This window comes from Meles meles, chromosome 1 (assembly GCF_922984935.1).
Source record: "Meles meles chromosome 1, mMelMel3.1 paternal haplotype, whole genome shotgun sequence".
Lineage (NCBI taxonomy): Eukaryota > Metazoa > Chordata > Mammalia > Carnivora > Mustelidae > Meles > Meles meles.
This window is the reverse complement of record NC_060066.1, coordinates 215,169,792-215,183,455: the sequence shown is the minus strand read 5'-3', so window position 1 is coordinate 215,183,455 and position 13,664 is coordinate 215,169,792. Positions and strand designations below refer to the sequence as shown.

At 62.0% G+C, this 13,664-nt stretch overlaps 1 protein-coding gene across 7 annotated transcripts in view; it reads left to right on the top strand.

The window, feature by feature from the left end:
* Positions 1-13,664, top strand: part of PRDM16 (PR/SET domain 16) — a 296,392-nt gene that overhangs the window by 249,631 nt on the left and 33,097 nt on the right. For 5 of the 7 annotated variants that reach the window (XM_046005154.1, XM_046005163.1, XM_046005134.1 and 2 more), the window contains exons 4-5: positions 3,271-3,405; positions 13,086-13,188. In XM_046005154.1, the coding sequence (XP_045861110.1) occupies positions 3,271-3,405; positions 13,086-13,188 (238 nt within the window). Of the gene's footprint in view, positions 1-3,270; positions 3,406-10,850; positions 11,100-13,085; positions 13,189-13,664 lie in introns of those variants that run through there. The other 2 variants (XM_046005182.1, XM_046005193.1) reach the window with 2 other exon arrangements.

Here is a 13,664-nt window from a genome sequence, read left to right as displayed (position 1 = left end):
GTAGAGTTCCAGGGAGAAGGACGTTCCCTCCAGCCCTCAGCACCCACCTGGCAGAAACTCCCACCCCGTGACCAACCAAAGGGTCAGGGGCTGGGGGACCAGGTCTTCTGGGCCAGAGGGGAAGGGTGTGTCCCGGGAGTCACCAGGAAGGAAGCTGCTGGCTGGGGAGCTGCCCCCAGATGGGGACAGGGACAGACCAGTGTCCCGTGTGGCTGAGTGACCAGCCCTTCACACGGGCTTGAGGGACCTGGAGCGGTTTCCCCAGCATGGGGAAGGGTCAGGACAGGGGCCAACCTGCAGAAGACAGAGAGGTTGGTCAGACGAGGACAGGCAAGCTCACCGGAAGGCTGGGTTTGCCCATCCAGAAGGCGCTCCCCGTGGGGCAGGGACAGACCAGGCGGGTGGCAGCGTAGTGGGCTCCTGGGCCCACAGGGGTGCACACAGCGGGGAACTGGCTCACAGACGGCAGGCCAGGCCGGGCTGCCTGGAGCAGGGGCGGGTGGGGGTGGAGCAGGGGCGGGTGGGGGTGGGGCAGGGGCGGGTGGGGGTGGGGCAGGACCCCACAAGAGCCTGAGCACCGTGGGCAGCTGGGGCTCCTCTGCTCTGCCTCATCTCCCCGGGACAAGTCCCTGGAGCAGCCGAAGGGACACGCACACTCTCCAGGCTGACAGAGATGGGGGGCAGCAGAGGAGTCCAGTCCGTGTGGGGCTTGGTAGGCGAGCCTCTTGGGGAGTGAGCCTGCGGGACCTCGAGTCCCCACCCGGGGTCGGGGCCTGGCCTGGGGCCCCCAAGTCTGTGTTTGAGACCCGCATCCCAGGACCTTCCCACGTGGGGCGGTGTGGGGAGGACAGACGGGAGAGCGGGGCAGGGTGGAGGCAACAGAAGGACTCGGAGGGGCAGACCCCCCCAGGGAGGGAGCAGGTGCGGGGAGCCCGGGGTCTCTGGTCGGGGTGGGGGCCCGCAGCTGCCTTCGGCCTCGTCCTGGCTGGGACTGCTTTCTCTTTCCCCGAAACACAACTGACCGCCCCCACTCCCAAGTGAATGCCCCTCACACGTGCACATTCACACACACACTCCATGTACACACGTGTGCACACGCGTGAGCAAACGGGACGGGGGCTCCCAAGCACACAGAGCGGGGCTGGCTGGTCTGTTAGGGATGACTTTTCTGCCAGCGACCAGGTGGGGAGTCGGGCCCACGCCCGGCAGGGCGAAGCCACACGTCTGAGGCAACAAGGGGGCCCCAAGGGGCAGCAGCTGCGGCAGCAGGGGTGCAGTACGGACCGCGGCCGTGACGGTCCCGGCAGCGAGCGCCCCTTCCCCAGCCCCAGCCTGTGCCACGGGCGGGGCCGGACAGAGACAGAGGTTGTGGGGTGGGCACCCCCCAGAGCCAGGCCCCAGCAGGGGGAGGGGAGGGGTGCGTGGGTCCTGGCCGCCCCCCCCCGTCCTCCCTGCGGCAGAGGAAGGCAACGGCGCCGACCTCTCAGCTGACAGCCGCAAACCCCAGGTTTTGCTCTGTGGCTCCTCTGCGGGTTTCCTGCAGTTGGGGTGGGAGGCGTGAGGAGGGCCCCTGAGAGGTGTGAGTGCCGGACAGGGGCCTCTCCCATGTGGGCCTGCGCTCCTCCCACTGCTGGCCAGCCCGCGGTGGCCTCCTGATGCCCCCCATGCCCCCGGGGCGTCCCGAGGGTCTGGACACGGGCGGCAGAGGGCAGGGGGCTGGACAGAGAGCTTCTCTGTGCCACGCTGTCCCTCCAGCCCTGCCTGTCCATCTCTCATCTCCCCCCTGGCTAGGACTCCTGGCCCCTCTTCCCTCTCTCAGAATTAGGCCCATCTGGGAAAAGCCCCCCCAGAGAGGAGAATCACAGACCCAAGTCTCCCGGGTTCGAAGGCCCTTCCGGGTCAGCCTCCGGGGACTCCAACAAAGCTGGGCCCAAGCCTGTCAGCTCTGACACTTGTCGGGCACGGGAGGGGCTGCGTGGGCTCCAGGAGGGGTTTCCGGGAGCCCTGCGCTGTACCTGGGCAGATGGGGCAGAGGCGGGTTCCGTGCCTCCCGCAGCAATACCCTTGCCCCTGAAACTGCACTTTCTTGTCCCTCGGAGGCCAGGCACAGTCCTTGGCCATCCAGAAAGGGTCTGTGGACATTTGGGGAGCAGCTGCACTATTGCAAAGCATCCTGAGTTGCTGGTCAGAAGCAGCCTCTCCCGGCTCCGGGGGGCAGCTTCTTGCCCTCCCCAGGTCCCTGTCATTCAGAGCAGGTGCTCAGGACACACTCCAGGGACCAGAGGCCACAGTGCCTGGAATCGGTCTTCTTGGTCTTTGCTGGGACAGGTCACTACCTGCCCTCCCTGAATTTATCAGGTCATTCTGACGCCCCGCTCACCTGGACGCCCTTTCCTCCTTTTAGGCTTCAGCCCCTCCCTCCGACCCTCTAAGAGCTGGGGCGGCTCCCAGGAAGTCGGCCCAAGAGGCTGCTGGCCCCCAGGCTCTGGATTCCGATCCTGGAGCAGGGACGGAATGGGCAGAGGTGGGGATGGGAGGGGACTCTGCTGCAGTTTCACCTCTGGCTCCCGAGGTCCAGGGGCGCCCCTCCCCTCGCCGGGGACAGTAAATGACGCGCTCAGAGATGTGTACCCTGAGACGCACGTTCAGAGCCCCGTGGCAACGGCGAAGTCACCGAGCCCATCACGGGTGCGCTGGCTTCGGAGGGTGGGCCGGGAGGCCAGGTCCCAGGTGTCACATGGAAACTTCCCACCTTTAAGAAAGCGGAATGCTTGTCTTAGGTTCGGGGCGGCGTGAGTGCCGGCGGGGAAATGCACACATGCACACACACACTCACACCGGCTCGGACCAGCCACACACCCCAGCAACACCTCTACCTTCTAGAATGTTTTCCTGCAGCCGGGCGCCCCAGCGCCCCTCAGCAGAGGGCTCTGTTCTCAGGCGCGGTGGCCTCTGCTTTCTCACATGTGGGACGGCTGGGGCTTCTGGCAACCCTGGGGGCCCCCGTCGTGGCCAGGCCAGGGCGGCCGGCGGCTCGGTGAGCAAAAGGGCCAGCCTCCCGCCCCTCCGCCGGGCTCTCAGAGGCTCCTGGGACGGGCAGCTGGGTGGGATGAGGACCTCACCATCGCCCGGGGTTCTGCCGAGACCCAGAGGCCGGACCGCCTTCCTCTGGGGCCTGAGCAGCGGGTCCCTCATTGGGCAAACGCAGATCGTGCAGATTCTCGCGCACAGGATACCTCTGACCCTCCCCGGTTCTCTGCCCCCCGGCAGATCTCCGAAGACCTGAGCACCGAGAAGCTGTGCGCGGACGCGGGGCAGGCGGGCTCCGGCAGCTGGCTCAAGTACATCCGGGTGGCGTGTTCCTGCGACGACCAGAACCTCACCATGTGCCAGATCAACGAGCAGGTGGGTGCGGGCTGTGCATGTGCGCCTCGCAGTCGCCCTGGGTGGGGGGCTCGGCCCCCAGACCGACGAGAGGGGCCTGCGAGCTGAAGGGCTGGTGCTGCCCCTGCTGGGACTCCTGCCCGGCCCTGTCCCACGGCGGGGTAGCGATTTGTCAGACGGCCAGGGCAGAGTTTCCGGGCACTCAGCGACGCCCCACGGCTGCTCCGCCGAGGAGCTCAGCTGGCAGCTGGCCGGGGCTCGAGAACCCAAAGATGGTGGTTTCCGTGACGGAAAGCCGCGGGAGCGGCGGGTCCTGAAACCACAGGGGTCCCCATCCCTGCTGTGCTGCCCCAGGAGGGAAGCACAGAGCCCGGCCCATCCACTTACAAGCCGTCATCTCCAGGGCTCGGTCTGGCCAGGCTCCCTCCAAAAGGGTCAGCACTGCCCTCCGGGAGCGGACCACCATCCCCCTGGCGTCCGGGCCAGGCTGCGGAGGGAACCCGACTTGTTTGGGCAAAAAATCCTGGCCCCACTCACAGCCGCCTGATCCTTCCTGAGTCAGTGGCCCTGATTCAGGTCCTGGCCCCTTCAGCACCAAGGGACACCTGACTTCTGCCGCCAACCCTCCGGAGGCCAAGGGCCCCGCTCAGCGTGCTGGGTCCATGCTAGCCATGGTCCGTGCCACCCTAGGACTAGGACCACAACTGCTCGTGGTGGCCTTCCAGGCCCGTGAGCAGTACAGGCCAGAAGACGCCAGGCAGAGCTTCTTTTGACCAGGAAGGCCACGCGTCCCCAGGGCTGGGAGCTCTCAGTTTCTGTCTTTAATTACAAGTCTGCAAGTGGCCCCTGGAGCCTCCACGCTCCAGAGCCAGACCCCTCGGGCACATTTCCGCTGAGCTCCCAGAGCGCCGGGCTCCTCGGGATGCTGGGGGGCCCAGCCCCTCCCATCAGAGCCGTTGGCTTTGGCCTATAATATCTTGGGGTTACACATGAGATTTCATCTGCAAAAGGGATTCCGCTGCTTTCAAAGATGTTTTTGGAGACCACATAACAAAGGGCACATTCTCCCATCGCCTGTGCAAACCATTAAAAGCAGTTCGAGGCTCTTGACTTCAGAGAAACAGTTTTGCATTAAGAAACACAGAGAGCAACACCAGGGAGGTCCCTAGGACCCCCGTGAGCTGCCCCCCAGCTCTCCCTCTTCTGCTCAGGCGCCTTCTCAGCCCCGGGACTCAGCCTGGACTGAGCCCTTCCCCTCTGGGCACGAGCGGGTCCTTGCTTCACAAGCCGGCGAAGTTAGAAGGCGCCTCTGAGCCTGGGATGTCTGCCGTTTGTACAGAGAACCCAGCATTTGGAAAATCACAAAAGCATGTTCCGGAATTTAAAGCAAGAGAAGATCCACCAAAAATCTGAAAAAAAAACAGCAACACCTTTCCTTCCTCCGAAATGCACATGGTGGAGAATCGGAGGTCGGCACGTGGAGAGACGGGCTCTCCAACGTCCCTTCCTTTGGGGACCGCGGTGTGCTTGGCTGTGTGTCCGGAAGCTGGGGGGCAGTGGAAGGAGCCCCGCGGGGCCAGGCCCAGGAGGGCATATCTGTGACATGCAGAGTCAAGTGGTGAAGGTCTGTGGTCTTTATTTACGAAAGACGTTTGTTCGAGCATTTGAACCAAGCCTAAGTAGCAAAATAGGTACCTTTTTATGGCCAAGTTCTGGAAAGGCCGGCAGGTGTGGGAGCTTCTCAGCGAGGGGCCTGTCTTCAAACATCTTTCTTTGTCTTGGTATTAATATTTCGGGGGAGCGTGTGTGTCCATTCCACGCAGTGGAATTCACGGCTTTGCCGCAACGTCTTTCCGTCTCTTTCCACCAGGGGACAGAACCCGTTCTGCTGGGCAGAGGGCCCTTAACTCTTACTGGTTCCCTTAAACCCACTTTGGTCCCCCCGTGCTTGCCTTTCCCGAGGATCCGGCTGAGGGTCAGAAACACTCCTGGCTCTTTTACTCAAACCCACTATGACATCGAAATTCCTTCCGGCCCCTCCCCACCTGCTGGATGTTTCTCTCCAACACGGCCTTGGGGGATTAACTACCCCCATCTCGGCTCGCGAGCTCCGAGGGAACTTGGGGTGTCCATTAAGCATGACCCGGAGTGTCGACATTGCTCTACCTGGGGCATTTCAATCGCCAGCCTCTGAGGGAGAGCGGAGCCCCCCACCCTGAAAGTGCCTCCGAGGACCAGGCGGTTGCTCCCGGTGTTACAGAGCAACGGGGTGCCCGCCAGCGTCCCTCCCAAGGAGGCGCACCTGCACACTTCACCTGCCGTGGGGAGGGGCCTTCAGGTCACGTAGGGAAGCAGGAGCAGGGGAGAGGCGGGACCCCGGATGGGCTCCAGGTCAGGAGGTGCTCAGAAGGCTGTCAGCTGCCCCAATTTTCATCTCAAAGTCTTACCTTTGCATTTCAGTTATCAGAGGAAAATGAGCAAATTGTGGGGCATATTTTCCTTTGTAAAATAATCCTCATGATTTCAGACTCTAATAGTGTGAGGAACCGCACTTTGATCCAACCGCACAGGCCTCAGTAATCATTGCTTGAATAAAGCGAATTTTAGAAATGCCTTTTTTTAAAAAAAAATCATTTATTTATGTTGAGAGAGAGAACGCGCGAGAGCCGGGAAAGGGGCAGAGGGACAGGGAGAGAGAGAATCCCAAGCGGGTTCCATGCCGAGCACAGAGCCCGACGCGGGGCTGGAGACCCCGAGTGGGAGATCATGACCGGAGCCGAAATCAAGAGTTGGACATTCCACCGACTGAGCCACCCAGGTGCTCCTAAAAATGTCTCTTTGAAAGGGATCTAACGGACTGCTTTTAATTACAGAACTGGTTTTTCAGCAGTCTCCCCGAGGCTGACCAGCTCTCTCTCGGTGGGATGGCCATGCAACCGCTGCGGAAAGTGCCCCATTCCCATCCTGACTATTGGAAACACTTGCTACAAAGTGGACTAAAAATGTCCCTGAAATATTAATAATAAAACAAAGATTTTTGGAGACAGGCTTCTCTTTGAGAAGGAAACATTACACGATATTAATGGGGTTTCTCAGATTTCCATAATCCCAAGGGTTTCCACCAGGATTTCCTGCACTTACGGACAACCCTGCCACGCACACAGGCGAACACACGGATGCGAACAATCCTCCTTTCTCTGTCTCCATCTCGCTCACACACACCGGCTCCCGACAGCACAGACAGGGAAGGGACAGCATCCAGACTGAAAATCGAAGATCCATGACGCAGGGTGGGGTTTGCCAGACGGTCTTCAGAAGCTCAAGTCACATGACCTCGGCTCCAGTTTTAAGAGGACGAAGGAGACGGGTCAGGAGTGGGTCTCAGGGTCCCGAAGAAAAAGTCTCTGGAGTCACGGCTCTCGGAAGAAATGATCTGGTGGCTGAGGAGGAAGCAGCTCTGGACCGGACACGTGTCCTCTGGAGGGAGCCACGCTTCTCCGTGGACTGTGGCACCCACGGCCGTGAGCCCAACCCTGCCTCCAGCTTCTCATTTATGCCCAAGACTCCCTCCCCAGGCACCCCGGGGCTCTGAGAGGTCCCAGCCCCAGGGGCCTCAAGATTGGGTGACCTTCCGGTCGCTCTGCTCTGTCCTCTCTGCGGCTCCGGGTTGGGGACCCCCACGAGCAAAGGCCACGCTAGGCCGTGAACTTCCTCCTGCACTCGGCCGCATCAACCCAACAGTGACTTGTGACTTACTACCCACGTGGAGCCCACAGAGAGGTGGCTGGGCCACTGGGAACAGAGCATCCACAGCAGACAGCTGGACGGACGGAGCTTTTCTCTGGGACCTTTGGGGGTGGTCAGATCACAGCCGAAGATGCTGGGGTGCTTTGATTTGCCTTTCCTGCTCAGCGTAAACGGAAGGCGAAGGAAAGCCCACGGGCACCTCAGTTCACTCTGGGTGGCATGAGCCTGCCTCCGGCCCCGGGCGACTTTGCCTTCCTCTCCCCCGGCCGCCCACCAGCTCCTGCTTTTCCTCTCCGAAAATCTGAGACACTCAGATCACCCCTGGGTGGTTCTTTTTCCTGCAATTATGAGCAAACAAGTTCATTTGAAATGTTTCAGGAGACGGATGGGGTCTGTCCCTGGATCAGTCTCCGTGTTCAGAATGAAAACAAGAGCTTGGGAGAACAGCGCGGGCTTGATCACCGTGTGGCGCTCTCCCGGTCCGCCTCACCCCTCCAGGGCAAGGACGCCGGCCACCAACCTCACACGGCCAGCGGGGCTGAGGACCGCATGCTACGGTGCTGGGGTCACAAACAGACGTCGGGGAGCATGACTCAGGGGCTCCAGAACCCCCAGCGCACTGAGGAGAGGCCGTGAGGCCCCCACCGCATCCCCAGGGCCAGCCGGGTGGCAGGGGATCCCCAACACCACTGGCACGTTCCCCCCGGGCAGAGACCGCTCAGCCTGGGGCCGGGGCTCCCCAAAGTGGAAGCAGACGAGCATGTTAAAGGAAGGCATTTCGTTAGCGATGAGCCAACCGATAAGCACGCAGCCGTGTGCCGCGCCCGCGCGCTCTAATGAGAACCCGGTGCTCCCGGCGCTGCCCAGGCTGCCCTTTCGCTTTCGCTTCCTCTCCTCCCCGCGGACCCCTCTGCCTGTCGCCCATCGCCCTCGCGGCCTGTGAGCGACCCACCGGGGCTGGAACTCACGGGATGGCATCCAGAGCCCCGTTCCTTCTCCCTCTGCTCTCAACCCCCACCATTTTCTAAATTAAACATTGTAGCTCGCAAACAATTAGATACAATTTCCCCTTTGAAAGGAGAAGGGCAGGGGATTCATTGTAGCGTTTCTTGGCGGGTTTACAAAAGACTTAAGGTATATATCAAATGCCTCGGAGTCGGAAAGCAGCCGAATTCAGAGCAAACCGATCCTCTCTCTTCGGCAAAGAATAAGATAGAGATTCAAGCTCGCCCTCGCGCTCCCGGGGCGCTCTCGCGTCCAGATTCGTGGAAGGGAACTCGTTATCGGGAGATGCCTCTCCAGAGGCCAAAGACCGTCTCTCTAGCTGCAGCCGGGAGCGTCTGTGTAGACACGGATGCACTCTCCAAGTCCAAACGCACCGCGAAGGCAGAGAGAAATGTGCCGGATTTTTCCCCACGTGTGTGCGGCTGGGAAAGTGACGGGGCGGAGCAGCGAGACCGTGAGGACGTGGAAACAATCGCTTCAGCCCCGCAGGAGCAGACAGGAGTGTGGCGAGTGTGTCCTCTCTGCCGCCCAGAGGAAGAGACTGTCTGCATGTCCCTGCTCGGGTCTCCGTGGTTCTGTAAACTCCAAATGCTCAAGCCCTCAGGCAGCCCCCGGGCCCGGTGTCCAAGACTTTCCCAGGCACAGACGGCCCACAGTTTGGGGACAGCAAGTCGTGAAGACACGTGTAGCATCTGTAGGTCCTGGAAGGGAGGGCCCCCCCCCGGCTCCCCAGGGGTCTCCGAGAGACAAAGATGACCAAGGACCAGCATCCTCCCTCCCTCCGGACAGGGCAGAGGTAGCCGGGCCACTCTGATTCCCCTCGCTGGGTGCCTGTGTCTCACGAAGAGACCCTCACTAGCACCCCAGAAGCCCCCGCGAATTCCAGCCTGATTCCCAAATCCAGGGCAGACAGAGAAACACAAAGATTTCGTGCATGTGACTGAAACCCTCCTTGGACGTCTCTCAAACAGGACAGAGCAGGAGCGCTGGACCACCTCCATGTTCCTACAAAACGCGTCTGCTCCGGGGCGGCGGGGGGCGGGGGGCGTGTGGCCGGGCCTCCATGCCCTCATGGCACCCGGGGTAGTTTGGGTGGATTTCCTACAACTTAACGTGTAAGATTCTGAGATGGGGCAGGAATGAAAATCGTGGAACGTAAACCCTCATGTTTACAGCACCTATCCCTGTGAGTTCGTTTGATATTTACAAAACAAACTCGAGAAAGTGGCCAACGGAGAGCTATTTTTTTTAAATTGGAAATATTTGATCTCAAAAAATGTTGTTGAGGTGCCGGTGACGGTTTCCACAGAAGGGCCGATGCCCGAGCTCTGCTTTCTCAGGCCATTTCCCCACCCGGTGTAGAACACAGCCATACGTTGGTCCCCGAGCTCTGGCCACCTGCGGGGAGCCGCATCCCTGCGTCGGGAGAGGGACAGGGGGGAGAGAGCACAGTTGTCGCTCAGAGGACCAGGGTTTGGTGCGGAGCCGTGGTCCTCGTGGAGAGCCCAAGACTTTGAAACGAGGGCCTGACTTTGAACCCCGTCTGCTTGGCCTCGTTCCTTCGAAAGCTCTGTAAGGGCGGACGCGCGCGGGCTCCCGCGAACTCAGCTGTTGCGGCTTCCCTCGCTCTCAGATTGTGAACCCGGGGGGAAGGCTCCAGCTGGGCCTGCCCCGCCGCACGCCAAGAGCCTGGAGACAGGGTTTTGGGGGCCTGGGCTCTGCCGCTGCTGGGGGCGTGGTGGGGCGTGGAGGGGCGTGTCCTCCTGGCTACTGTCACCTCTGGGGACCCGGCTCCTATCCCGGTGGCCTCCGGCCTGGCATCAGGGGGAGGGGCTCTGTTTCCTGGAGGAACCGACCCTCAACCCCACCCCATGGAAACGGGAGCCCTCGGCCCCTCCATGGCGCCCACCCGCCCTCGGGTCTGAACCTGACCTGCTGCCGGGCGCACAGTGGAAGGGACATTACCAGCCCACGTCCAGAACTTTGAAGGGGCCTCGGGCTCGGCTCTGTCCATGCACTGTTTGCAACACCCCAGAGGCTGGGAGCCGCCCAGGCCTCCGTCCCACCGCCGGCCTTTGTCCCAGGAAGTCGGCAAAGCCCGCGGACCTGGAACTGTGACTTTCTCTGCAGGTCTGGCTGATAAGGCCTTTGTGCCTGCGGGAACTGGCAGTGAAAACCCCCGGCTTTTGTGCGCACCCCAGTTGCCCTCATACCTCCGTGCCCCGGCGGAGGCAGCGCCCGCGGAGTTCGAGGAACATTCGCGCTAATTCCTGTCCACCTCCGGTCCAGCTTCCAGGTGGAGGCAGGTTGGGGACACCCCCGCCCCCCCCCCCGGCCCGGCCCTGCAATTAGCACTAATAGCAACTAATTCCATCTGCCGCTCAAAGTCCAGGCAGCCACGGCTGAGGGCCACTGCCCTCGTGTCCTACTCTCCAGCCCCCCAGGTGCCCAGAAAACCGTCCAGGGCTGGGGACAGGGTGCCGGCTGTGCCTGGGACTGCTCCCCATGGCCAAGAGCTCTAGACTCTCCCTGGGCTCTGAGGCTCCTGCTGGGGCTGTGCCCTCGGAGGGAGCCTGGCTCCTGGGGAGGCCAGACAGCCTGGGAGTGCTGCTGGGGCCGCAGAGGGTTCCTGAAAGGTGGGGCAGCCTTGGAAGCTGGGAGGGTGTGGGGGCGGGGACCTGGGCAGCCCTGGAGGACGTCGGGGATTCTAGGAGGTCCGGCTCCGAGATGGGGGGGCATCCCAGGAGAGCCAGCGGCATTGGGAGAGGGGGGTGAGGAGGGAGGGGGGGTCCCGGGAGGCAGGGTGGCCCTCCGCGGGGGTCGGACAGGGAGGCGGAGAGGGGAGGCGGGCCACACTTAGCCCCCGCTAGCCCCGAGTTGGAGCCTAGCAGCCGGCCAGAGGGATGACGGAGGGAGGACGCGGCCCCAGGAGCCGTTGGCACGGAGCGGGAGCGGGACACCAGGTCAGAGCGGGGCCTCGGGGAGGGACCTGGTGGCGGGCCGGCCCACATTGCCCTCTAACGGGCCCCAAGGGAAGCTGGGCGCGGACCCTCCTCTGTCCCCAGCCGGTCCCTGCCTTTGTGCCCCCCCCCAGTGCCACGGCGGGCGGACGGGAGGGCGCTGTGCCGGCGGAACAGCCCACCTCGCTCGGGGCCTCCCGGGCGTGGTTGGAGCGCGTCCCACAGGCGCTGGACCCCGTTTAGAAATGCAGTGGCTCCAGTGTGATTTTTGTGAAAGTTATCTGGTCACTGTCATTCTTAGATAAAAGGACGCAGAACTGGGGTCACAACAATGGGCTTAGTTACCAAAGTGAGTAAGGCCCAGAGTCTCATCTCCATATTACAGTCTTGTTTGTCGGGCTGCAGCGAGAACAGCAGCCGAAGGAAATTAGTGCAGGGAGAGGAAGTTTGCCCACCGTCTCGTTACCGCTGTCTGGGTGCTCTCGGAGCACGTCCCCGGGCGCTGGGGAGCCAGTGGGGCTCTGCGTGTCCTCTCGGGAGCTCCCTGCTGTTGTCCCGGGGCGAGTCAGGACCAGCGGTTTGTGCGGGAGCCCACATGGACATGGCCTGTGGAGGGGAGAAGGGGTCCGGCCAGGGAGCAGGAAGCCCCGCCCTCCAGATGCTTCCTGGGGCCTGGGGCGCGAGGAGAGGCAGGAGTGGTGTGCGGGCCGCGCGCCCCGCTCAGTCTCTGGGTGTCCGGGCCACGTCCCGCGGCTGCTGGACGGTCTGGCCTGATCCCTCACCCTTTGGCCCTCCAGCAAGAGGGCGGTGCTGGAGGGCCTCTCGGGGGCACCAGTCTGGAGAAGCTGAGACCCCTGCATTTCCCAAGGCAGGTGCAATCATCTTGGTCTTTCTCTGGCCTCCGGATCAGTCGTGCGGCCAGCTTCCGGGCTCCTGGAAGCACCTTGACCCCTGTTATCTGGATAGAGACCTTGTGGTAGGCAGTTTGACATTTCTGGACTTGAGATGCAAGACCCCTGGTGCCAGCCCCACTCATGAGAAGAGTTGGGACCAGTCCCCCACCCAGGACCTGTCACTGCTCTCCAAAGAGGGTAGGGGGTCCCAGGGAGGAAAGAACCTGGTCCTCTCCCACAGTCACCCAGGCCGTTAGAGCTTGATCCCCGGGTGCCATCCCAAATGGGCCTGCCCTGGTGCCCTTCCAAGCCATCGGGTTTTCCAGATCTTGGCCACACCTCCAGGGCAGATGGCCCCTTTTCCAGACTTCTGTGGGCAAGCCACAGGGCTCCTTGGAGCATTGAGGTTAGATGTTCCAAACTCACCTCACCTCGACTGAGTCTGCTTCTCCAGGCCACGGCATCTGCCCTGACCCCCTGCACCCTCCCTGTTCTCAGTGCACGCCCATCTAGCCTGGGATGGCTGCTGGGCACAGAGCTTGCTGCGGGCACATGCGCCCCTCTGCCCCCTTGGAAACGGTGTCCCTTGGAAACGGTGTCCAGGCTCGCGGGAGGCTCCCAGCCTGCGGCCCTGGCCCACGGGGCCTCTGTCTGAGTGTGTGGCCATGTTCGAAACATGCGGATTCACTCTCGACCCCCAAGTCCCCCCACCCCCAGCAGCAGCGCGGGTCTGGCCTACACCGTGGGATGAGGACCCTGAGAACCCCACCAGGCCCTGCTCCTGGTTGGCAAAAGCCGCCCTCCCTGATGTTTCCCGCTGGGACTTGCCCCGCCTGGGAACTTCCAGGCAGCTTCTCACCGGTTTCATCCCCTTCACCAACGCCCGACAACCACATGAAACAAACTCAAAGGGATGCGGTCCTTCTGAGTATGATCTGCAAAGTTTCAGAGGGCATCCTCTGAGCAGGAGTTAGTAGGCAGGTCAAGCGTCCAGCCAGTGGGGCCTGCGAAGAGGGGCGGGGCCTGCCTGTGCCCAGCGTGGCTCCCTGAGCAAGGATGGCCATGCTCACCCCTTCTCTCTGCCTTTCCGTCCTAGATTTACTATAAAGTCATCAAGGACATTGAGCCTGGGGAGGAGCTGCTCGTGCACGTGAAGGAAGGCGCGTACTCCCTGGGGACGGTGCCCTCCAGTCTGGATGGTAAGCCCCCCGCCCGGCAGGAGCTCAAGGCCTCCCGTCGCATCGCACCGCGTGACGGGGGCCGCACTCCTGGGCTCCTGCCCCAGGCCCCCCTCCCAGTCTCGCAGCCAAAGCACCGTTCTCTCCCGTCTTTGGGTTACACGAGCCGCACGCCGCGTTCCAGACGGCGCTCCGGACGACACGCGTGAGTGGGTGACGTGCGGCACCGTATCTTTGTGGTGGTGGACGCCCGGGGGTTCTTTCATTCTATTATCATCAGCCCCAGTACTTAAAAACAAAAACAAAAACAAGAACAAACAAAAACACACAAAGTTTTGTGACTCGGAAACCGTCGCCCTCCAGAGCCTCGGGAGACATTTGGGGCTCATTTAAGAGAGGGCAATGACGGTGTGTGTGTCTGAAAGCTGTGCCTGCCTACAGTTAACAGCAAAAAGTCCAAGAGAAACGTTAAGCGAAAACTGATTTTGTGAGAGGCA